Consider the following 27,225-nt stretch of genomic DNA (forward strand, 5'->3'; position numbering starts at 1 on the left):
ATCTGCGTGCATGCACTTTCAGTAAATGTGCCCATGAAATGCTGTCCGGAATGCTGTGGATGAATTACGATGTGTAAAAGATGATGGAAAGCATATGAAAGAACGAAACTCTGTATAGTATACCTGGCATACACAATATGCCATTAACTGTATCATAAAAAGTGAAAACATGAAACTGCATTAGTACAGAGCATAAGATAATGCAAGCTCTACATTGCTGTAAGTCTATATAACTTCTATAAGAGACTAAAGCACTATTCGGACGGGATTAGTTTTACGTGGGGGTAAAGTAATTATTACCAAAGCTTCTCGGTGATTTTAGTCCCGTCCGAATGTGCCATCTCCGTAAGATTACGGCGACTTTTACCTTCTGTAAAAAGGTCCGGAAAAAATACCTCAGGTAATACTAATACCGTCTGAATAGACCCGCTGTAAATATGTACGGTAAAATTCTGTCATTTCCTGTTTAAAAGTTTTTGCCGCGTTTTGCAAGCATGGAGGCGCTTGAAGAAGCATTCGGTTGCTTTGTAGGTGGTGGGCCAACTCTGTGGCAAACCTCCAGCGTTTTCCGCATACCATTTAAAGCAAAGAGAAGATCGAAACCACTCATTAGAGGCACAAAACCTATCTTATTTTATTTACAAAATATTTTCTTGTAGTTAACATTTGCTCCAGTTTCGCGTTTTTTTTGTTGGCGCCATGTTGTCTGTTTGCGCACGTGATAACAGGAAGCAATGTCATACGCACATGACGACAAGGAGGTTACTGTGGTGCGTAAAGCAAGTTACCCCTCCCACTTCTGTTAGTTTTACTGAGATGTCTTGTCCCGTGCGAATTGTCCAATTAATATTACAGACGTCCTGAGGTAAAATTGCATTACACCACGTCCCCACGTAGAACTAATCCCGTCCGAATAGTGCTTAAGAGACCCAGAACATTTTCTAAAATGTTTTGAAACCTTAAAAGGCACAGAAGACATGGATAGCACTGGAAAGCACAGATGCAGAGTTTGATTACTACATTATCCATAATATACTACATGACCTTTAAAAATGAGCAGTAACCATATACGTGGAAAGTCTGTATAGTGGAAAATATGAATCTGGCAAACAATTGTTTGTTCGTTCGTTTGTTCATTCATTTTGTTCCTTGATTCAGTCAGTAATTCATACTAAAGATTCCCATACACATATACAAAATAAATCGTTTGATTATAAGAAATGAAATAAGGATAAAAGGATGATGGACATTTGGATAGAAATACTACAGTCTTAACAGTCTTCAGATCTCAAATAACCCAAATAAAGCATGTTGGTGCACCCTGTTATAAATTAAGGGAATATCATTGGGTGAATGATTTTTATCCCTTAAGTAAGTTCCAGATCACTTAAGTTCCAGAGACTTGTAGAATCAGTGCCAAGCAGCATACAGGCTGTTTTGGCAGCTCATGGTGGCTCAACACCTTAATCTACACCACTTAATGTTGATATATTTCTTTCTGTAATTTTGTCTGTATCTAATACAATGCTGAAATTAATATTAGATACATTTCAAACATTTAGAAAAGAAGTGACAAGGAAGGAAGAAAGGAAGAGTTTTATATATCACTTTTTTGTGACTAATTATCTACGTTGAACTTTAAACATGACACAAAATCAAGATTGTTGCCAAAACATGCCAACGCTTTTGGGGAAGTTGTAATGCTTTATGATATTAATGATGAACAGCAGAACGCGGGTATAATTGAGGCATTGTACTGCAATACATGCTAAACTCCATGGCCTCATTAAACACTGTCACTGGGCTTTTCACATGCTCATTTATTTTTATAGAATTTAATTTTGGCCACTTAGCAATGCTAGCTAGCATGCCAGAGCTGCAGAGATTACAAATGTAATCATATCAGCAGTTTTGCATATTACAGCATGCTTAAACCCTGTTTTACGAATGGCAATGTTAACACCACTCATCTCCCCTTTCGGAACAACCACAGACTCTGCTTCATCTTTGGGGTTTCTCAGTCATGCATGTTGTGATGTTCCAGGTAAATTCATGTTTAGACCATGCTAATTAACCGTTATGTTCAAGGGTGGAAATAAAAAAAAATCTGTATTCTGGAAACTTGTGAATCTTTATGAATCACAGAATGTTTTTCCTCCATTTTAGCGTTTTACTTTGGCTTGTTTTATCATTCGGTGAGACTTTCACTCCTCGGATATTCGAAAAAGAAAATAATCAACAGCTGCAACTCTATAGGGGTATTATATACACAAGGGTTGTTGGAGTCATGTGAAGGCTGTGAACATTTTGAAACTTTCGTTGCAGGGATATTTTTGTTGAATGATGCAGTAATTCTCTTAACGTCAGTTCTGATTTGTGCATTCAATTGTTAATGATTTTTTCCTGGCAAGTATTTTAGTATTACTTTGTTTATGAATTGTGATGTTTTTTGTTCTTTCATTAATTAATTAATTCATTCATTCATTCATTCATTCATGCTTTATCGTTGTGAGGGTACAAGTGGATCTGGAGCCTATTTTAGGCACTAATACATCTTCGGTAAGATGAAAATCCAGTGTAAGGCAACATATATATATATACACACACAAACACACACACACATTCACACCTAGGGCAATTTAGTGTAGCTATGCAGACACAGAGCGATCACGCAAAGCTCCACACAGACAGTAACCCGAGCTCAGGATTGAAGCAGGGACCTGGAGCTGTGAGCTGGAAACACCACCTTCCATTCACTACGATGGCGGTCTGTTAGGCATTAATTTAGTTTTAGTTTCCTGTCTGTGTTTTTGACTTGCTAGGGTGCCTCAGCTTATATGGGAAAATGATTGATCGCAGTTTACAGGAATAAAATTCTAACTTTGTACAAACTAAAGAAATTCCTGTTTAACTTAATTCTTTTCATTATCATCAGCTAGGTGGCAGTGCTCATCTCATTTAGGATTAGACTGTGTGTGTGTGTGTGTGTGTGTGTGTGTGTGTGTGTGTGTGTGTTTGTGTGTGTGTGTGTGTGTGTGAGAGAGAGAGTACTGATGTATTGATGTCTAAATATTGGTTTACACAGATAATTATATGAATGCGCTGGTTAGAACTGTGTGTGTGTTTGTGTGTTCGAGTGTGTGTGTGTGTGTGTGTGTTTGTGTGTCTGAGTGCATGTGTCTGTAGTGGAGTGTATCTGGCAATCATGGCAATCTGTTAACTATTTCACCCTTCATCTGAAAGCTAAACCTAGCATACATATAAGTACTAGCAACCCCCTCTAGCACACACACACACACACACACACACACACACACACACACACACACACACACACACACACACACACACACACACACACACACACACAATTCTCTCATTTAAAGCCACTCATTCACTTTCTGGTTGTCTTGATTACACATTTCTGTAATCACACTATATAATGTATCTATTGAATTCACACAACTTTAAAGTCCTAGCATCTATCCGTGTGTGTGTGTGTGTGTGTGTGTGTGTGTGTGTGAGAGAGAGAGAGAGAGAGAGAGAGAGCGCCAGAGCTGGTGGACCACCCTGGGTTACTCAGCCCATTGAGCGGCCTGAGTGTGTTTTTATCTCCGGAGACTGAGAGAATGGGGGGAGAGAGCCAAAGCGCTCCAAAGGCGTTAATGAATAACTGCACTGCTACAGGGGCTTTTTCCCCCACAGTCCTCAGGGAGTAACACACACGCACACACGCACGCGCACACACACACACACACACACACACACACACACACACACACACACACACACACACACACACACACACACACACATACATTTGCACATGCTCGGCCATGCATAAAACACTTTGTTTTACTCCATAGGATTTTGTTGGATTTTTAAGCATGAGGTGTGTGTGTGTGTGTGTGTGTGTGTGTGTGTGTGTGTGTGTGTGTGTGTGTGTGTGTGTGTGTGCGAAATGAGTATACCCCTTGTTTGTGTGTGAGCTGGATAGTGTTGAGCAGTAGTGTGTAGCTGATCCCTATCTGACATCAGAGATGTTAGCAGTAGCCGGGGCATTGCTTTTGGGAGAGGCTTTATAACGCTACACTATGGCGAGTCACATAATCACTCGCCTCTGATCAGTAACTCAATATATGCAGCAGCAGAGACGATACAAAGCACCATTTATGTTGTGCATAGATGATACATCTCCTAGACCATACTTGACTTATTTACTCATTGTTGGCCATGTCTGAGCTTTTTACAACTGTACATATTCAGGCACCTGGGACCCTCTCACAATGGACACACACACACACACACACACACACACACACACACACACACACACACACACACACACACACACACACACACACACACACACACACACACACACAAACATGCACTCTCTCACGTACTAGTCGGAAAAGAAGCATAAAGAATGTGTCATGTTTTCACTGCCTTCTTATGCAGGAATGTTATTTTTTCATCTTCCATCTCTCCACCTTACTATGAACAGGTATGGACAGAAGGAAAGAGTAGGTGGGATCCGTTTCACACTGACATTAAACACCAAAATATGAGGGAGGGGGAATCGATTGACCTGAGGGAGGCAGGGTCTGTTCAAACTTGTCAGATTTTTTTTGTAAACAAAGGGGTCATTTCAACAATGTGAGTTGTTTTAAGCGGTGCTGACAATGCTGAACCCAGATTTTGTTTGTTGCTGACCACATTTCAATATGTGTGTGTGTGTGTGTGTGTGTGTGTGTGTGTGTGTGTGTGTGTGTGTGTGTGTGTGTGTCTGTGAAAGACAGAGATAATGCAGAAAGACAGCAGACAAAAAGAGCAGAGCAGATCAGATTCCCTTTGCCTTGATTTTAACAGAATTGTTTTTGACTCAGTGATAAATAAGAAGTAAAATAAATGAATAAATAAATCAAATAAATGTGAAAGTAAATAAATGGAGACCTAGATTCCAAGATTACAAGTGTCGAACAGCACTAGTTACCACACTGGTAAGCCGATGAAGTCCTCATGTGTGGTATTTAATATGTAATAGGTAACATTAAAGAGAAAACTGTTCTGTTGCCATTTCTTTCCGGAGTTGCTGTAAATCAGAATATTTTGTCTGACAGATCACCTTTATACCTTGATGAAACACTTCCATCCTGATATGAGCAGTCTCTTCCAAGATGCTCGCACTGTCTCTCTCACTCATTTTCTACTGCTTTATCCGATCTTCCAAGATGCCACCGTCCCTATTCACAAAGCAGGAAATGGTCACTGAATGGTTTGATGAGTATTAAAGTGTTGTAGCTCACATGCTAAAGTCTTTGCAGCTACCAGATTTTGAACCCAATAAAACAAATTTCAATTCCATCACACGATGACGATGCATAGGAAAGAAAAAAGCTGTGAAATGGTGCATTAAAGCTTTTCTGGCTGTTCTCAGTACACTGAAAAAAGTTTTATTCAAATGTGTCCATTAGTTCCACATGATTGAATGGAATGACATTAACACAAGTTTTTGTATTTTTTGCATGATTTAAGTGTGTATTTTTTAAAGCCATGAATAAAATCTAATACTCAAGCTGAAATTGTTTGACAAAAATCCCATTTCCACTGTGCTATTATATGATTCACACTTTAATTGCCTGAATTTAATACTATAGTTTAGTTCCAATCAGTACTAACATCCTCATGCAATCTAACAATGTAATTGATTTAAGTTAATAAGACCTGTACTGCTGATACCGTACATACAGTATAACTCTATACGTAATTCAATCTAGTAATTAGAAGCGTGTTTAAATAAAGTTTAGCTCAAGCGAAGAAATCAGGTTTTGTTGAAATCTAAGATTTTTAATGGAAACTATACCTAATATATTTTAGATTTTTAATATCTAACTGACCGTATATTCTTTTTTTTACACTGTAGACTGTATCATAGAATGATGCCTTTTCCCCACCAATCTATATGTTGCTATATTATAATAGTCTTGAAAAAACCATCACACTGCTCTTGCTGAATTCTGGCAAACAGCCAAATAAAATTTAAAAACTTTAGAAAAGGTTATGTATATTTGCTTTATTTGAAATGTGTATATGTTCGTGTTTCTCAAGGAAATCTTTTTAAATGTTATCCTTACTTTTACATTTCAAGCTTACATGGTATTCTGACATTTCTATTACATAGGAATATTAAGCAAATCTATAAGAATTGCTATATTGTATAAAAAGGCGTTCTTCTTAGACAGTATAAGTACTGTTTAAAGTGTGAACATAAAATGATTTTGTATCACTTTATTTAAATCTTTATTTAAATCTGTTATGACAAGATAAGTTTGTAATGAAATTACAGCGAAGTAAACGCAAGTAAAACAATTAACAAGCATACAGTATACACACAGCTTTAATCTAAAAGATAACATAAGCTTTAGCATCTGCTACACTTTTAGAAATTGTTATATTTGTCTGATAGTTTTTAATATCATGAACAATTATTTTACATTCTGAGATTTAAAATAATCTGTAAAAGTCTTTTCTGGTCATGAAATGTAAAGGGGTAGGCTAGAAAGTATATGAATTAAACTAGCTAGTTTAAGCTTTTGCCTAGTGAGTCTTTTGCAAAGCCAGGGTGCAGAGCTTTAATTTATGTTTTAAGAATAAAAAAATAAAAAAAAAACAATTTATAGAATTGAGATGCAGGTTTTACTCCATGGCAGCATGAATTGTAATAGCCTTGACTTGTATGAGTGATGAAACTGTCTTAATGAGAATACTAATCATTTGTGTATTGTATCTGTCTGTGATTTATATAAATATTATATATTATACATTTATAATATTGTACTATAATAGTTGTTATATAATATATTATTTTGCAGTTTGGTCTATAAACTAATGTAGACTAAAATGGATATTAGTCCTATGTGGGCTAATATTCATATTAACAGTATACTGCCTTATAATTGGATTTATTTATAATAAGTCAAGTCAAGTCACTTTTACTGTCACATCACCACAGCACATGTGTCTTGGTGAGTGAAATTCTTAGGAGCAAACTCCAGAAATTGCAGAACATTTGTACAGATAAGGATATAGATAATGAGTTGACGTGTGAAAATGTGCAGTATACTCATACATATAGTCAGTACACACAGTGTACTATTGGGCATCCTTACAGTTGCACTACACATTATATGCAGTATGTACTTATATATGTATATGTGTAAATATATGTAAATATATTATATATAAAATACTATAAGGTGCAAAACAGATTGTACAGGTACAGAAGTGACATGGATGTGCATCGGATGGTATCTAGTGGTAACAGATGGATTATGGCATTAAATGCAGTGTGTATGTATAGTCCAGTGTGTCTAGTGCAGTGTGAATGTATAGTCCAGTGTGTCTAGTGCAGTGTGAATATATAGTCCAGTGTGTCTAGTGCAGTGTGAATGTATAGTCCAGTGTGTCTAGTGCAGTGTGAATGTATAGTCCAGTGTGTCTAGTGCAGTGTGAATGTATAGTCCAGTGTGTCTAGTGCAGTGTGAATGTATAGTCCAGTGTGTCTAGTGCAGTGTGAATGTATAGTCCAGTGTGTCTAGTGCAGTGTGAATGTATAGTCCAGTGTGTCTAGTGCAGTGTGAATGTATAGTCCAGTGTGTCTAGTGCAGTGTGAATGTATAGTCCAGTGTGTCTAGTGCAGTGTGAATGTATAGTCCAGTGTGTCTAGTCAGAGTGTATAGTCCAGTGTGTCTAGTCAGAGTGTATAGTCCAGTGTGTCTAGTGAGAGTGTGTAGTCCAGTGTGGATAGTCCGAAGTTAAAGTGCAGTGTGTGGCATACCATATTGTGAAAGTATGCTGTAGGGTGTATTAGTTGTGACTGTTAATTAGTGTGATAGCCTGAGGGTAAAAGCTATCCCTTAGTCGGCTAGTGGCGGATCGGATGATGCGGAGATGTCTTCCTGAGGGATGCAGAGAGAGCAATCTGTGGGACAGGTGGCTGGAGTCACTGATGATCCTCTGGGCTTTTCTTATACACTGCCTTGTGTAGATATCCTGGAGGGAGGGAAGCTCACCTCCAACAATATGGCTGGCAGTTCGCACGACCCTTTTCAGGGCTTTACGGTTGCCAGCGGTGCTGTTTCCAAACCAGGCAGTGATGCAGCCCGTCAGGATGCACTGTATAGTGCAGGTGTAGGATGTTTTGAGGATGCTGGGGCTCATTCCAAACTTCCTCAGCCGTCTCAGGAAGAACTGTGTCAGTGTGTGTGGCCCAGGTGAGATCCTCACTGATGTTAACGCCGAGAAACTTAAAGCTGCTCACCTGCTCCACAGGTGTCTTGTTGATGGTGATGGGTTTGTATTCAATGTTCTGTCTCCTGAAATCCACCACCAGCTCCTTGGTCTTGTCAATGTTGAGTGAGAGGTGGTTCTCCTGACACCATGTAGTCAGGGTGCTCACCTTTTCTCTGTAGGCCGCCTCATCATTGTCGGTGATCAGGCCTATCACCGTTGTGTCGTCAGCGAATTTGATGATGACGTTGGAGCTGTGTGTGGCTGTACAGTATACAGGGAATACAGGAGTGGGCTGAGGACACAGCCCTGAGGAGCACCGGTGTTGAGGATCAGCGGGGATGAAGTAATGTTGCCCATTCTCACCACCTGACTTCTGCCTGTCAGGAAGTCCAGAATCCAGCTGCACAGAGATCTGTTTAGTCCCAGAGTCTGGAGCTTTGCAACAAGTGTGGCAGGCACTATAGTGTTAAATGTTGAGCTGTAGTCCACAAACAGCATTCTCACATAGGTGTTCTTATTTTCCAGGTGGGAGAGAGCAGTGTGTAGGGTGAAAGCGATAGCATCATGTGTGGAACGGTTGCTACGATATGCAAATTGCAGCGGGTCCAATGAGGCAGGCAGCACAGAGTAGATGTAATCTCTGATGAGTAATAATACTACTTTGTGATGTCTTTATAGTAACCTTTTCCCTGGTAATGCATGCAACTAGCCTATCAGCCGATCATAGAGTTACAGGAAAATAGCTTCAGTAAATGTTCAGCATCAAAATGGTGGTCTCATGATTTTACCTTTACGATGTAGTTGGTGTCTGTCTGGCTTGTTTGACTATTTCGGAAGTTGCTAATCTTTTAGGATTTTTATACATGACTGTCATTCTGAGTTAACACAGAATGGTGTGGAAAACAAACGAGCATCCAGTGAGAGATAGTTCTGTAAGCAGAAATGATTTGTTGATGAGAGAGGTCAGAGGAGAAAGGATAGACTGAATCCAGCTGACCAGAAGGCTATGGTAGCTCAAACTGCCACTCTTTATAACCATGATGCACAGAAAAGCATCTCAAATCACATAACACATCAAACCTAAAAGCCCATTGGCTTCAAAAACAGAAAACCACATAGGGTTCCATCTCTGTCAGCCAATAACAGACATCTGAGAATACACTGGGCACCAGTTCACCAAAACTGGAGAGTGGGGAAAATAAGATCTGGTCTAATGATTCTTATGTATTTCAGCTATGACATGAAGAATTTGGCACTGGCTGCATGAATACATGGCCTTGGGGTCAACAGGCTGCTGGTGCTGGTGTAATGGTGTGGGGAATGTTTTCTTGGAATACACTGGCTCCTTTAATAGCAGTTCAGAATTGTTTGAGTTCCACAGTCTATGGATATTGTTGTTGCTGACCATGTGCATCCCTTCATGACCACAATTTACCCATCTTCCAATAACTACTTACTTGTTGCTTACATACTGTAAAAATGCAAAAAAGGTCAGTTTGTCTTAAACCTGTTCCATGAACATTGCAATGAATTCTGTGTACTTCAGAAGCCTCTCCAGGTGTGGTGGAACGGGGGATTTACAGCCTGAAAGTGCACCTGACAAATCTGCATCAATCATATGATGGAAATATCTCATCATAGATTCAAATGTTTCCAACATCTTGTAGAAGTCATGCCATGAAGAACTGAGGCTGTTCTCAGAGCCAAAAGGTTCCTTCTCAGTATTAATCTGTTCGTAAAGTGGCTGGTGAGCTGGAAATAAAATATATGTTGGTTAATGTAGTATCAGCCATGTGGGCTTTGCTGATCTGCTGATTTTTTTTAATCACCTGTACTAAAAGCTCCATTATTAGTTTGAAAATCAGCCATACACAATACTACAACTATTCAGTTCAGTACGGTGGATATTGTCATAAAACAGCCTTACAGAAATATATAAATTTAACATAGAAATATGAAATTTACAAAAGTATCAGTGTATCCCAAATGAGCAAGTCAAATGCAACAGTGACAAGGAAAAGCTCTCTGAGATAAAATGAGGAAGAAACCTTGAGAGAAACCAGACTCAAAACGAAACCCATCCTCATCTGGGTGATACCAGATAATGTGATTATAAATAATTTCCCTTCTATAACGGTGTACTTTATGCTTTATGCAAGTGTAATTATGCTATTATAACTTCTACTAGATTAATATTCTGCAGTGACTACAAGGAGATATCTGTTATAATACCAAATACTGTTAAACAGTATATGCACAATCATAGATTATTATAAGCACAAAAAGCTCCCGTGCTAGACACCTCAATTCTGTACCAGTATCTCATTTGGTTTATACTGAGCTGTGATATCGAGCTGAGCAGTAGACGAAAATGTTGTAGATGTTTGAAGGAACTGATTTTAGCAGATAATAGAACGTTCTTGCAAGTAAAGAAAGAGTCTTAATGTAAGTCTTTATAAACGTATTTATTAAAATAAAAGTCTCGGTCAGTTTGAGAAATTTGTTAGTATGACAGTAGGTCAGTTCAGCCTGGTTGTAAAAGGAGGGCACATATGGCTGCCAAAAAAGGGAGGGATGAATAAGAAAAGGTGAGGAAAAGAAGGTTTATAAATAGAAAGGAGAGGGGTGAAAAAAAGAGAGAAAGAGAGAGTTGGCAGGTTGCCAGTTGGCACAGCGCCACAGCTCCAGAGTTCCGTGTCATAGACAGCACTTGCAGCCAGATGGGGTTCCCCCGATTCACCTCTGCATCACCACACACTCACTCATACGCAAACACATACTTACAGAGTCACACACAAAGACACCTAAACTCAGAAGCAGAGAGTCACACAGATTCCCTTTCAGCTATATTTAATATGATGTACTCATGAGAGCTCGGCCGTTACTGATCCAACACGACGAGGCAATTCTATGACCTCATAATGGCAATATGTTTTAAGACAAGTTGTGCCCTTTATTCATTTTCAAAATGCATGTTTACATCTGCCATTGGATTGAATTAGAAAATATAACAAATCTGATTGGAGGGCACGGTGGCTTATTGGTTAGCACGTTTGCCTCACACCTCCAGGGTTGGGGGGTTCGATTCCCGCTTGCCTCGGGGGTTTTTTCCGGGTAAACCGGTTTCCTTCCCTGGTCCAAAGACATTCATGGTAGGTTGATTGGCATCTCTGGAAAATTTGTCCGTAGTGTGTGAGTGAATGAGAGTATGTGTGTGTGTCCTGCGATGGGTTGGCACTCCGTCCAGGGTGTATCCTGCCTCGATGCCCGATGACGCCTGAGATATGCACAGGCTCCCCGTGACCCGAGAAGTTTGGATAAGCGGTAGAAAATGAATGAATGAATGAACAAATCTGATTCAGAAGTAGAATCCTGCAATGGTCTGGATACGGATACTCAGTAGCTGTCTGTAAAGCTGGATTGATCTCCATATAATATGACATGTTCACCAGATGATTTAGTATGATTGTGTCCAAAGACAAACCAACAAGAAGATCTGACTGTAACAATTTATTGCTATTGCAGCTGCAACATTTGTCTTAAAATCACCAGTCAGTCCCTCCAGGGTTACTCGAATTTGCGATCATAGAAATGAACACAAGCACAAACAAACTCAGAAATATTCTAAGAAACGTGCAATTTATCTTTAAGTACTGATGATTTGGGTCATGCGATGCATTCAGCCAAAGCTCTCTTCGAGTCTAACATGAGAAAGACAATTGCTATCACAGAAAGCAATTATGTATTTGTCTTTAATGATGGGAAATTAAAAGAAGTAATTAATGTAGTTTTCTGCAAACGAAGCACAAAAAACAACATCCAAGTCTGTAGCTCTTGTAATTTTATATTTTTGGCTGCATCAATCACAAAAAAACCTTGTAAAATCTTGTAAGCACGGACCAGTAGGACAGCATACATGAAATTACGTAACATCGGTGTGAAATTTAAACAAAACATGCTAATGGTAAACAGAAAAAAAAAAAAACTTAACTCATAATTGTTTTTGTTAATGTTTTTGTTCTACTTGCATAAGTGATGACTTAAACATAATGTATTAGTTTTCTTTTCTTTACAGGACTTCATTGTACAATCTGACCAGTCGCTCACAGAATTAAAAATTATTATTGTTGTTGTTGTTGTTGATATTATTATGCAGTCTGAAAAGTAATAATAGTCATTTGTTTAATTTAAAACAATTATGTTAAATTAAAATGATAACTCCATCCTTATACTCTTATCGCTGGTCTTCATGGCCAGAAGAACTCACTAGAACTAGAAAACATGCTCATAAAATTTAATGAAACAAATTCCTTTTGGCAACTGAAAGTTTCGCCTCGCAGGTGCACGACTGGCTTTCCGAATGCCTCAAGATGAAGTTGTGTTTTTAGTCGTAAATTATAATAGGGGAAGTCCCAGGCATATGGACAGTGCATCTGGCAACACATATGCACACACATGCACACAGCATTTCCTGTTGAACTGGACTAAGTAAGGTTGCTTTTAAAAGCTGTTGAGACACTTGGTCGATCTCCTCTTGCTTGACTAAACTCTTCTAGTTTCCTCTTTCATTGTTAGCCGATACATGGCGGAAACCACCTCTAACTGACCTTTGTTTGCATAAAATTGATATTTAATTTTTTTTAGTATTTAAATATTTCTCTCTCAAATAGATAAAGTGTAAGAAATAAAGAAGGATAGATGTAAGTTTGATATAAATGAATATATATTTTGATTTATAATAATTCATTCATTCATTCTCTACCACTTATCCGAACTTCTCGGGTCACGGGGAGGAACCCGGAGTACCTGGAGGAAACCCCCGAGGCACGGGGACAACATGCAAACTCCACACACACAAGGCGGGAATCGAACCCCCAACCCTGGAGGTGTGAGGTGAACGTGCTAACCACTAAGCCACCGTGCCCCCCTTATAATAATTTGATATAAAATAATTATTTAGCCCACCAGGCAAGTTAAATCCCCAGTGTGAAAATCAGCCCCATGTTTTGGTGAGCTAGCAGGTTCAATGCATTGGCACCTAATAATAATAATTATTCATTATATTCGTCTTCTATCAAAGTTTTTTATGCAGTGCATTGTATTTGTGACCTAAACAAAAAGTCAGAACGTTATTGGCAAAAGTCTGTTTTCTGAAATCTGTTATTTGTTGTCCATCCATGTATCCAACCATCTTCTGAAGTGCTTATCCTACACATGCAGCCTAGAGCCTGTCTCACAGACTCAGGGCACAAGGCAGGGGATTCCCTGGATGGGGTGCCTGTCCAACACATTGCACAATAACACAAAAAAACACACTACAGACAATTTTAGAGATGCCAGTCAACGTTGGACAGAGAGAAGAGGCAGAAATCAAACCTCTGACTACACCGCTGCAAGGCAAACATGCCAACCACTAAGCCACCATGTTTTCTGTTATCCATTCATACTTATTAATACCACCTAGATGAACTGAGTTGCCACAGTCTGATCATGCCTTCCTGGTGCCACAGGTGTATGTAGTCCCTCACTGGTGTATTGCAGTGTCACAGATGTATGTAGTGTCTCACTGGCGTATGTAGTGTCTCACTGGTGTATGTAGTACCACAGGTATATGTAGTGTCTCACGGGTGTATGTACAGTAGTGTCTCACTGGTGTATGTAGTACCACAGGTATATGTAGTGTCTCACGGGTGTATGTACAGTAGTGTCTCACTGGTGTATGTAGTACCACAGGTGTATGTAATGTCTCACTGCTGTATGTAGTGTCTCACATGTGTATGTAGTGTCACAGGTGTATGTGGTGTCTCACTAGTGTATGTAGTGGAACAGGTGTATGTAGTGTCTCACAGGTGTATGTAGTGTCACAGGTGAATGTAGAGTCTCACTGGTGTATGTAAAGTCTCACTGGTGTATCAAGCCCGTAGGCAGCTAAATGTAAAATCTCACAGCTGTATCAAATCCTCACTGCTAAAGGTCCAGAATTTAAGTCGTTTTTTTTTTGTCATGTGATTATTGTCATCATTGTTTTAATCGATGCTTGTGACTAATTTTCTGGGTTGCTGTTTCAAATGAATATGATACAGTATTGTAGCTGGACGTGAATGTGTGCATTTCAGAGAGCGTTCTCGCAATACACTTTTCAAAGCAACGGGGGAGGTTTATATATATATATATATATATATATATAATAGGTCTTCAGTCCTCTGAGAACTTCAAATCGGACTGCTTGAGGTAAATTATCTGGATTGATTAGTATATTAATTGATTTACGATGCCTACCCAGCTAATCCATAAGTGTCAAGACAAATACAGCAACAAGCAAAGAGGCATTGACAGAGAGTCAATAAATGATGAAAATAATTATTATTAATACTTCAGTAAAGTTCATTAAACATGTTCTGTTGTTAGTGTGGTCCCTAAACTTATGAACTGTGTATGGACTGACAAAGGTGGTACATGAGGAAGCAATTTGACAACAATGCAGTAAATAATTTAGGTGCATCAAAAAGCGTGCTCGTTAAGTTACCAGCAGACAAGCTAATCCAGCACAAATTAGTGCATAAAAGGTCACCAAAAGGAAGTATTGAACCTCATAATTAAATACAAAAGGAGGAGAAAAAACAAAAAGGTCTACTTTTTGAAAAAAGAACCACCCCCCACCCCCCCTAGAAAAAGACTTTGGTAGAAGTGAAAGTCACCTTTTAGAATATTACTCAAGTAAAAGTCTTAAAGTATCTGATATTTACTGTACTTAAGTATCAAAAGTAATTTTCTGATATTTAATGTACTTACGTATTTGAAGTAAAAGTAAAAAGTAAAATTTCAGTGATTTTCAGTAGGCATAAGAGCAGGGGCGGTTCTAGGGTTTCATCTTTAGGGGTTTTAGCTCTCAGTGAGAATTTAAAACAAGAAGAGTTTTATATTATATATTATATGACTACATAGTAAGCCAAAAGTTATGGTATTATTAAATGGCAAAAGTGGAGACCAAATTTTTATGCATGATGTAATGATGCCAGTCGTGAATCAAATCAGTTCATGTATGTGTGCATTCTCTACGAACAGTGTGTCCAATGAATGCAGTTATTAATAAACTAATATTCACAAGACAAAGACCAAATCAATAAATGTTATTTTTATTTAGTATTGATATTGCATTAATATTTTGTTTGTGCTATCAACTCTAGTAATAAGAATAGTGACATTTCACTGCTTTTGGTTGCTTTTGGTTGCCATCGTTATAGATAAATGCCTCCAGCTCTGACTGCGCGTGCACGCTGCGCGTGTCTGTGCTTCTCCGTAGAGCGTGCGGAGCGTAATACAATCTAGGAGCCAAACCTCCCTTATTGCAATCGCACACATTTCTTCTGATTTTATTTTGTAGTAACAAGTAACGAAGATGCTTAGTGGAAATATAACGGAGTAAAAGTATACATTTTAGCTAGGAAATGTAGTGGAGTAAAAGTGAAAGTTGACATAAATTTAAATAGCAAAGTAAAGTACAGATATGTGAAATTTTTACTTAAGTACAGTAACGAAGTATTTTTACTTCGTTACATTACAACACTGGTAGTGTCACACTGGTGTACGCTGTGCCACAGGTGTATGTAGTGTCTGACTGTTGTATGTAGTACCACAGGTGTATGTAGTGTCTCTTTACATTCACATTTACAGAATTTGGTAGATATTTATTTATTTGTTTGTTTGTTTGTTTGTTTGTTTTAAATGTACACATACAGCAAACAGGGGAGAAAGGGCTAGTTTAAGTATTTCATGAAGAATTAGGTTTTTAACCGTCGTTTGAAGATAGCCAGTGACTGAGCTGTCCGGAACCCTGGGGGAAGTTCATTCTGTACTGTAGTTCATCTGTAGTGTCTCACAGGTGCATGTAGAGTTTTACTGGTGTATGTAGTGTCTCACAGGTGTATGCAGTGCCACAGGATTATGTAGTGTCTCACTGGTGTATGTAATACCACAGATGTATGTAGTGTTTTACTGGTGTATGTAGTGTTTCACAGGTGTATGCAGTGCGACAGGAGTTTGTAGATTCTCACATGCATATGTGGTGTCTCACTGGTGTATGTAGTGTCTCACAGGTGTATGTAGTACCAGAGGTATATGCAGTGTCTCACAGGTGTATGTACACCAGTGTCTCACTGGTGTATGTACTACCACAGGTGTATGTAGTGTCTCACAGGTGTATGTACTGTCTCACTGGTGTATATAGTGTCTCACTGGTATATGTAGTGTACTCAGTGGTGTATGCAGTGTCTCACTGGTGTATGTAGTGTCACAGGTGCATGGAGTTTCACTGATGTATGTAGTGCCACTAGTGTATGTAATGTCTCACTGGTGTATGTAGTGTCTCACTGGTGTATGTTGTGTCTCACTAGTGTATGTCATATCTCACTGGTGTATGTAGTGTCACAGGTGCATGTAGTCTCACTGGTGTATGTAGTGTCTCACTGGTGTATTTAGTGCCACTTGTGTATGTAGTGTCTCACTGGTGTATGTATTGTCTAGTGTATGTTATGTCTCACTGGTATATGTAGTGTCTCACTGGTGTAAGTAGTGTCTCACTAATGTATGTAGTATCTCATTGGTGTATGCAGTGTCTCATTGGTATATGTAGTGTCTCACAGGTGTATGTAGTGTCACAGGTGTATTTAGTGTCTCACTTGTGTATGTAGGTAACATCTGTATGTTTTGTACTGATAGAACAGTGAGACGACTCGCTTACAATACGCTCACCAAATGCAGAAATAGCACCAGTAAGATCAGATGAGTAGCAAAACAATGTCTTTTGTAGAGAATGCAGATTGCATCTATAAGTGGAATCACTTTTTTAATCTTTTTATTTAACCTTTATTTTTTGCCATCGATAAAGGCTGTACACAGACACAAACGTATCAAAGCGTATTTCTATTAATGTAGGCTATTTATGTTCTATAAATATTTTATTTACATGCGGTTATATTGTGTAGCTGAAAATTTTCAAACAGGAAAGGAAACCCTGTCTTTGCATCTCAGGTGTGGCATTAAATGGATAAACATTTTGCCCACTTTGTAGAAATTACAGATCACTATAAATTATATATGTTTATATTTATAGTGAGTTAAAATTTTGGTCCATATTGCCTAACCCTAAAAGTCGGTTGTTCGGTTGATTCCCACTTGTCAATAATAGCAGCTGTTGACATAAAGCGGTTAAAGATAATGATCAATAAGGCAGTAATAAGCCACGGCTTCCTGATGCGTAAAACAGCTTAACTAAAGCTGTAACTTTGTGTATGGCTACCCAGAATGCTTTGCACTTCACAACTGATATCCACAGAGGGTTGCTATTAGGTTAGACTTTGATAAGCGGTAGAAGATGGATGGATGGATGGATGGTCTGGTTTATTTAGTTATTAATGTTAATGATCATTTTTTTTATGATCCACCTGGATTTAGCTCCAAAGTAAATGTAGTGAGTATATTTAGTTATATTTTCAATTCAGTTCCATTTTTAATTGTATAGCACTTTTAACTACATAGCAGAGAACACTAGCAAAGCAGCTCTACTGGAATATAAAAATTCAGAGTAAAAATGATAAAGAGTAAAATTTTAATTCATATGTATCCCTCATGAGCATATCCTTTTTGGATTTTGAGGTTAAGGTTAGGGATAGATAAAGATAATTTACAATAATGTCAAAATAATTTAAAAGTGAGCACCAAGTAAAACGTGTATGTCTGTGTGTGACAACTTGAACTAATAAAACATAAACTAATATGCCTTGACATACTAAACTCTCACCCTTTGGTTCTTCAAGACCAGAACAACTGATGAGCAATTCAGAATTCTTTAAGTATGTTCAATCTTTATATCAGGAGGAGTGGATCAAGAACAGTGGTTACCAAATGTCACAATGTGTGTGTGTGTGTGTGTGTGTGTGTGTGTGTGTGTGTGTGTGTGTGTGTGTGTGTGTGTGTGTGTGTGTGTGTGTGTGTGTGTGTGTGTGTGTGTGTGTGTAAGGGTTACAAGCAGCCACATCCCGTGTAGGTAGCCAGGCCTATTAGGGTCTAACTGTCAGGGATGTGAGGATTTGGCAGAGCAAACTCTCTGTGTGTGAGTGTGCATGTGTGAGTGTGTGTGGCATGGGGGCTTTCCACTGCTCACTACTCTTATTGAGGTCCAAACAGACATTCTCAGAGGAACTGAAACTTGTCCAGTATTGCAAATCACACACTTTACAAACATTGGGGTGTGTGGAGTGGGGGGTTTGTTGCCTCATACCCGGTACCTGCCCCTTTCGCCCTTCCTCTGTCTCTGTCAGTTCTTGTCATTGTGGTCAGTAATGGATGACACTTCATTCTCCTTCCTGGTTTGTGAATATCACTGACTAATAGCACCCCCCCCCCCCCTCCCGCATTCTCCCTCTCCTGCTCTCCGTTACCCGTTTCACTGTACTCGCATCTTCTAGCTTTCACCCGCACAGTCTCATGTAGTAAGTCGAACGCAGCAGGGGGCTATTTTGGGCTGTTTGATTTTTTTACGCCATGTCATGTGATCAGCCCTTTTTCCACAGACCTGATCTTAGACCTGATGCCTTACTTGAGGCATTTTATTTTGTGATTGTAACACATTATACCCATGATTAACCTAGCTTTACAATTTTACACAAGTGATTATTTCTCTTTGTGTAGTTTACCATGGGACTTGTGCAAAAATGTGTTGCATTTTACTTTCAAAGGTCAAACTCAGGCAATGTTTTCATGTGTTTTGCATGTTGGAGATAAATGTTGATCTACCATGTCACTTAGGACTATTTCTGTCCACTTGTCCCTCCTACCTGAGGAAGGTGGAACTTAAATGTACTCACTGACCTTAGTGGGCCTCTCTGATTGGAGGACACGAGTCCTCATTTGCATTCTGACTTCTGATTGGAGCTTTTATGATTCAGCATTGAACTTTTTTAGTCCGGCAGTAGACCAGAATGGTTTTGGCCACCAAATGTGTTGTAATCATATAGGGTAGTGATTTCTTTTAAAGAAATTAGTGTCTTGCAACAACAATAACAAAAAAAACTTTACACACATTGCATGCTGGGTGTATGACTGTTATAGTAACCACCCACAAACACAGAATCAGACCCGTGGGCATGTTCCTGATATGATGCACTATTAAAAGAACACCTCTGTTTCCATTTAAGGGTTTTTTTTTCTGGAAAGAATGAAGAAACTTAGTGCTCAGTTTTGAATGGTACAACTCCAGCACTGAATTATTAAATTTATCATTACACTTAAGTATGCCACTTTATTAGGAACACCTGCGTGTTCCCCAAGAGTGTTGGGTGATATTCACATCAACATCAGAATTTAGAAAAAGTGTGATCTCTGTGACTGATTGGGGTATGGATATTGGTACCAGATGGGCTGGTTTCAGTATTTCAGATACAGCTGATCTCCTTTTTTCACACACAACAGTCTCTATAGTTTACAGAGAGTAGTGCAGAAGTCAAAACAACAACAAAAATGAGTAACTAAAATAATTACAACCATAATGAGAAGAGAAGCAGCTTAGCATGCACAAAGCATCAAACCTTGCTTTGGAGCTGGCCATTTTCCTCTGACCTCACTTATCAACAAGGCATTTCCATCCACAGAACTGACACTCATGTTTTTTGCACCATGCTTGTGTGTAAAAAATCCCAGGAGATCAGCAGTTTCTTTTACTCAAATCAGCCCATCTGGCACCAACACCCATGCTATGACCAAGTCACAGAGATCACTTTTTTTATTCTGATGTGAACAGTAACTGAAGCTTATGGCCTGCGTGAGCATGCTTTTTTTTTTTTGCATTATACTGCTGCCATATGATTTAGATTTAGATGTGTTCCTATTAAAGTGGCCAGTAATAATGTATTAAGGCACACTAATATAGCACACAATATATAGTAGTATATAGTATTCTTTATCTAGGATTGTGTGTCTATTATTTTTATCTGTAGCTGGGTTTAATCATTTTACAGAGCATTTTCGCAGTTATTTTAGAGCAGATTTAAAAGGCCGGATGTCTTACCGTGTAGTGCGTGTTGAACATGAACGCGGGAGGTTGACCTTTGACTTCCAGGCCGAAGGAATGTGGAAACCCTTTAATCTCAAAACAAAATGTCAGATGCACTTTTGCAATCTGTGTGCACTTCCAGATCCTCCCCGTGAGGGATCCTCTGTACATGCATAAAACATGTTCTTAACACAAAATTTAAGTCAAACGGTAAACAGCTGAGTAATGTGGATGCACATAAGCTTATTATTATGAAGAACTATGTGCATCAAATCTTTATACAGATATACACAACGTAAAAGATATACAAAACAGATATACAGATATACAAAAGGTAAACAAACTTCATGATTGCTTAGACGGTAATGGTTTCATTTAAACAGGAGTAAAGAATGCAGGTTTTATTTTTGCAGATTTCTCAGGATTGATTTTTGACTTTATCAATGGAGTTTGGCGAGAAACATGTTGTCATGGTGTAAATTTAGAACATAGTTTATAGAATATAAAATATTTCCTCGTGTGTATTTGTGTTTGTCTGCATGGTTGGGGGTTGGGGATTGGCAGGATGATGAGTAGAAACTGCAAGCATGATGGATTGGTTGTGCGTCTCTGTGTGTATGTTTGCATGTGTGCGGAATGTGTGTGATGAAGAGGCATGACAATGAGACAAAGCATCCTGGAGGGTCTCAAAAGGAAAAGTGTCAGCCACTTGCACCCTCCCTGCCGGGTGATGGCTATGGTCCTGCAACACAGCTGTCAGTTACCCATACATACATACACACATGCTGACAATAAACCAGTTTGTATGCTATTTTACACAATATGTTAACATTGAGATTTCCTGCTTATGAATTTTTGCACAGGATTTTTGCACAGGTCAGTTTTTGCAGGTTATGAGACTCTGTTCTCAACAAAGGCCTGGACATCCAATGAATTAATTTTTCTAACATATTTGCAGCAGTTTAACACCTTTATAAACAAGATCTTGCAGAAATGCTTTGGAGAAGAGAATCTATATTTTAGCTTGTATTTGTGTTGTGTGCTTGTTGATTGCTTAAATAAAGGAACAACAATCGCATGTAGCTGCAAGACTGTTCTTTTTAGGTTCTTATCCACTGCTTTATTTATGGTGCCTTACAAATAACGCTAGTAAGAGAATCAGGTTTCAATTTTGTTAATATAGTATAGGAAAAACAAGAATTTTCATTGCTAGAATGTAGTTTAAGTAAAAACAACAATTTGTTAAATTGGATATTAAGAAATAAGATATTTTAGAAATAGAAATAAGATTTTAAACTATGCAGTTCATATACTTTTCATAGTCATATTCTGGTACGATAACAACCTGTTCTACAACATACACAAGCCATATACAGAACAACATGGATATAATTTCGGATGAGCAGATTTCAAGTAACTTCACGATGTAATATACAGTACATGCCCTAATGTTCCTCTTTGATTTTATTTCCCCGCAGAACAATCAAAATGGGCAATATTAATATCTACTGGACCCCACCCATGTCAGTTGGGACTGGGTGAAAGAAACAGAGACATTGCTATTCTTCCAAAGGTTCTGAACCTGAACGAGGGTAAGTGATAAAGTGCTAAGCGTAAGACAATCATGTAGTTAGAAATAAAGAACTTTTATTTTTTAATCATTACAATTATATGGAAGAAGAGCTTTGCATTTTGTCCATTGCAGATTTTTTTTTAAAGAAGAGACTGTATAATTCCTAGAGACTGCCCTTCAAACTCCACCCCAGGCAGAATCCAAACAGAGCCTGGAAGGTAGGGCAGCCACGGCTGGGGTTCAATGGCAACGGCACCATAGGGCTGCCATGGCAGCAGCTGCCGCTGATGCCCCACACCACATAACCACACTGACGCCGGAGGACGAGGATCAGCGAGCTGCCCCCAAACTGTTTGGAGGTCCAGCTCAAGTGAGGACGGAGAGTGAGAGAGAGAAGGAGACAGGGAAGGAGGAAAGCGGCAACGAGTGTTTGGTGTGTGGCACCCTCTTCAGCTCACAGGATAAGCTTCAAATCCACACTTTTAGTCACACAGGGGAGAAACCTTTTCACTGTACCCAGCCATACTGCCACAAGGCCTTCAGCTCCAAATATAAGCTCTACAGGTAGGTCAGTCTGAAAAACTTTATCCAAGTAGATCAGCCTTAGGTACGTGTCTCAGAATCACATCTAGGGAGAATTCCTTGACATGCATAAAGCATCAGTCACATTGCCTGCGACTTTTTAATTAGTCTTGATAGCAGCTTTTGTGATTGTTCTCAGGAAGTTGCTTGTATATTTACACCAGAGTTTGGCAAAATGAGTCTATCATGGATGTTCTCTCAATACTGGAATCTCAATACTGGAATACCTGTGAAAGCTCATAATCACTTTATCAGACTACATTATTCATATTAATAGTTTGTATAATAATGTAAATTATAGTTTATAGTACTCACTGTTCTTACAGATTTTTTAAACCCATCTTTACCTTCACTGTAGGCATATGGCCACACACTCCCCACAGAAGACCCACCAGTGCTCATTCTGTGAAAAGATGTTCCACCGTAAAGATCATCTGAAAAATCACCTGCAGACCCATGACCCCAACAAGGAAGCTTTTAAGTGTGAGGAGTGTGGCAAGCACTATAACACAAAGCTAGGCTACAAGCGCCATGTGGCCATGCACTCTGCCACAGCAGGAGACCTGACATGCAAGGTATGTTTGCAGAGCTATGAGAGCACTCCTGCTCTCTTGGATCACCTCAAGAGCCATTCCGGCAAGTCTTCAGGTGGCACCAAGGAAAAGAAACACCCATGCGATCACTGTGACCGTCGCTTCTACACCCGCAAGGATGTTCGCAGACACATGGTAGTTCACACAGGTCGCAAAGATTTTCTTTGCCAGTACTGTGCCCAGCGCTTCGGAAGAAAGGACCACCTCACGCGACATGTGAAGAAGAGCCATTCACAGGAGCTGCTGAAGATCAAAACAGAACCACCAGATATGCTAGCTCTGCTTGGTTCTGGCTCTCCGACTTGTGCTGTGAAGGAAGAGCTCAGTCCTATGATGTGTAGCATGGGCCCCAACAAGGACTCCATGATGACCAAACCTTTCCGCAGTGGCACCCCTTTTCCCATGGGCATGTACAACCAACACCATCTACAGGCCATGTCCAGCCCTGGAATGGGCCACCATCACTCCTTGGTTCCTGGGTCACTGTCTGCTGCTATGGGTATGGGCTGCTCTATGGAGCCTCCTTCAGCCTTACACCACCATCATCCACATCATCACCACCACCCACACCATCCCTCTCCACCGCCAACACACCAGCAACAAACTCCACTGCAACCTCAACCCCAGCAGCAGCATTCCCAACCTCCCAAGTACCAGCTTGGAGCTACCTCATACTTGCTAGATAAGCCCCTAAAGGTGGAGATGGAGAGTTACCTGATGGATCTGCAGAGTGGCTTGCCAGTCCCTCCCCCACCTTCAGCTGATCCCCATTCAGCTGCTTCACCTAATAAAGATGGTCTGGAGCCTCCTCCTGGCTTAACAGATGAGCTATGTGGGGATCCCCTCCTATCTAAAAGCCCTGCCATCATTGCTGAATCTCTGTGTGCTGCTAACATGGACTTCTCCCATTTACTGGGCTTCTTTCCGCTAAACTTGCCGCCCTATAGCACTCCCATGGGTTCGGGAGGCCTGGTGATGGGCTACTCCACCTCCACTGCCTCTTCTTCTTCCTCATCGTCGTCAGCATCTTCACATGCTGCCGACTCTCATGCTGCCACAGCAACCGCCTCAGTGCCTCTTACCTCTTTGCAACCTCAACCTCAGGAGCAACCGGGCTCCAGTGGAGGTCTTGGCCTCGGGCCCCTGCATCCACTCCCACCAGTGTTTAGCTCCAGCCTTAGCACGACCACCTTGCCTCGCTTCCATCAGGCCTTTCAATGAGGCTCCCACCCCACCCTGATCTACCACAGACTGATAACTGTGGTGGCCCAGGGTAGGGGAGCTTCAGGGCTCCCTCTAGGGGTGGGAGAATAAAACACTTGAGCACATAGAAGCCTTAACTAAAGCGCACAAATGCTTTTAAATGAGCCTGGAGAAACCAATTTATTTTCTGAAAGGAAGTAGAACATAGGAAATAAGAAAACCATGGAGCTTTTGTTTAGGCTTTTCCATCAATATTTTAGTTAAACCTTTCCTTCAACCCTTGACTCACCAATTCCTAGTTAGGATGCAGCATCAGCAGGCCTTTAAGGCATGGTACCGCATACTTTATAAAGTAATAATATGAGTTGGAGAAAGGATGTTTAAAATGTTTTTTAAGAGAATAGTTTGAAGTTATTAAGCTTTTTTTTTTGTTGTTTATTCAAACATGAGACTTAATTTATATTGTCTCTGTTCTATTAAAGTCAGGTATCATTTAATCGCCCTTAAACTAAAACTGCCTTGGCAGCTGGGAGAGGAAAAATTACTGGAGGAATGAAGTTGTGATGTTGCATAAATCTCTCCTCTTTCATAGCCAAAAAAGCAAATTCATTATAAAATTATACAAAAATATTTTCCCCATAAAATGTATTAATTCCAGTTGTTCCTTCCCCCAGTATATTATATTCATCAACATAAACACACTTTAGTATTGTCAAATTTCCTCATATAAGTGCACACTGTTCTTCTAAAAGGTATTGTGTGCAAGAATTATGTAGGCAAGGGAAGATTCCATAAAAGAAAGAAGGCAAAAAAAAAAAAAGGCAGCAAATGAGCTGTAACATTTTACAATCCTACTTTCATACACTGACCATTCAGAACAAAGGACAGATCAAAGGATAATGTTAAAAAAAAAAAAAAAACGTACAGTTTTTGTTAGTCAAAGGAAGCACTTTGTTTACAGCAGAAGGCACTTGACCTTTTTTGGGTTCCCATGGTGACCCGCTGACCCTCAGTTCCCTACTTCCTGCACAAATTTACCTTTTCCTTCCTAGCCAAGCATTTTACACACAGCAACATCATGTGTATTCAAAATATTCTCTAGTATTTAAATAATTCAAGTGTTTCATAATGGTTTCCTCCTTCCTCCCAGCACTAATTTCCATGGCAAACGTTTTATTACCTCCAGTTCCTGCCCACCTCATTCTAATACGCATGTTAGAAAACACAAAGATATTAGGCAGGATAATAGAGTTAATAGTCAAATGGTAATAATCACCCTGACATATGTGAATAGAAAAGGAATGACAAGAACGGGGGGAGGGGGAGGGGGTTCTACAAGAGTATATTTGCAGTGTACGAAATACCACATCAAAAAGAAATATATAATTGCTTTTATTTTAGTAAAATGTATTTTAGATAGATGTATTAAAAATTGCTGATGGGATTTTTACAAAAACAAAAAAAGTCAGGTTTACATAATGATGTAACCTTGTTCAAAAAATGGATGAAGTAATTGCTTTTTATTATAGTCTTCCCTGTATTATTTGTTCTTTTTTTTCTTGTATGTGGGTCAACAGATGGTATTTTGACCCATGTGTAATAGGCTTTTAGTAGAATTATCAAGTAGAATGAACTACTCTTTAATTTTTAGTGTTGCATAGAGAGGCCCGTAATGTGACCCAAGTTTCAGAATTATTCTCTTTCAGTATTGGAACAGAGCTGACAGACGTCTTTGATGTGGCTCGCATCCTGTGGCCCCTAAACAATTCTACTTTATCAATTAACTTTAATCGTCACGTCAAGGAGAATTTCTAAAGCATGTCAAATTAATATCACTATAAAGTGATACCGATGACATGGTGGTGTTTCCTGCACCAAAATACCTTGAAGAAATGTCCTTTAATGGCCAGAATTTAAAATTTTGCTCATCCCTAGCCTTGTAGTCAATGTGAAAGACAAGAATAAAATTGCTCAAATGCGAGGCCACCAGCCAAAATGAATTTGAAAAAGTTATGATGCTGCTTTAGCGCTATGGTTGGTAACAGTCATAGACCACTTCTGCAGAAATCCTTCTGCAGAGATCTTTAAAACTGAACGAATGAACCGTTTGTCCATTTCTGTTCTCCTTTTACAGCTGCTTCGTCCATTAAAATGAAAATTTTTATCAAAGGGTCTGAAGAAAGACAAAATACCCAGAACAAATAAGTCACCAGACTGGTCTTTGACATTCAAAGCATGGGACAGTTGATTGGGATATTGCCTAGTCGTTTGTTGTCATATATTATTTTCTGTTTGTTGAAACAGGACCTCAAAACAACACAACACATCACCTCATTTAATTTTATTATACATTTTTTTTTTCATACCAAAAACCTGGGGAGAAGAAACTTCTTTTTTTGCACAATTGCTAACTAAAGAGCTAATGTTGAGTTAATATTTTTGCATATACTGTAAGAATTACTACAACTGGTAGGTTCTGACTGAAAATAAGAAGAAAGCCAAATATGCATTTGAATTTTTTTCTCACATTCCTTTATATTCAATTGGATTGTGTGAAATCTTATTTCAAAGTTAAACAACTTTTGGTTTGGTGTTTGGATTACATAAATAAAAAAGGGTAGATTTAAGCATTTATTCCCCTTTCAATCTTATTTTATTGGTGGGGGGGGGGGAGAGCAACATTTATTTGACAGGCACTTTGAAATGTAAAGGTGTTTAAATTTAAATGTCACATTAATATGTGGGGAAAAGTACAACAGGAAACAATCCTAAACAGATCTAAAACTGCTTAAGCAGTATAAGTCATAAAGGTAAGCAAAGCTATGCAGTTTTCTTAAAAAAGAAAGAAAAACATTATTTTAATTAAACATGAGAAAAATATTCAACAAGAAGCTATTGGCAACTTCTGAGTTTGTCCTCCCCGGGTTTTC

The 27,225-nt window shown here is 39.1% G+C and overlaps 1 protein-coding gene across 1 annotated transcript in view; it reads left to right on the plus strand.

Annotated features, from left to right (window-relative positions):
* plagl2 (pleiomorphic adenoma gene-like 2) overlaps nucleotides 1-26,505 on the plus strand; it is a 39,613-nt gene extending 13,108 nt beyond the window's left edge. The window contains exons 2-4 of the mRNA XM_027144818.2: nucleotides 21,823-21,936; nucleotides 22,050-22,481; nucleotides 22,858-26,505. Coding sequence (XP_027000619.1) covers nucleotides 22,186-22,481; nucleotides 22,858-24,313 — 1,752 coding nt within the window. The 5' untranslated portion in view covers nucleotides 21,823-21,936; nucleotides 22,050-22,185 and the 3' untranslated portion in view covers nucleotides 24,314-26,505. The remainder of the gene's footprint in view (nucleotides 1-21,822; nucleotides 21,937-22,049; nucleotides 22,482-22,857) is intronic.
* Nucleotides 26,506-27,225: the final 720 nt, after the last annotated feature.

The sequence above is a fragment of the Tachysurus fulvidraco genome, chromosome 23, assembly GCF_022655615.1.
Source record: "Tachysurus fulvidraco isolate hzauxx_2018 chromosome 23, HZAU_PFXX_2.0, whole genome shotgun sequence".
NCBI lineage: Eukaryota > Metazoa > Chordata > Actinopteri > Siluriformes > Bagridae > Tachysurus > Tachysurus fulvidraco.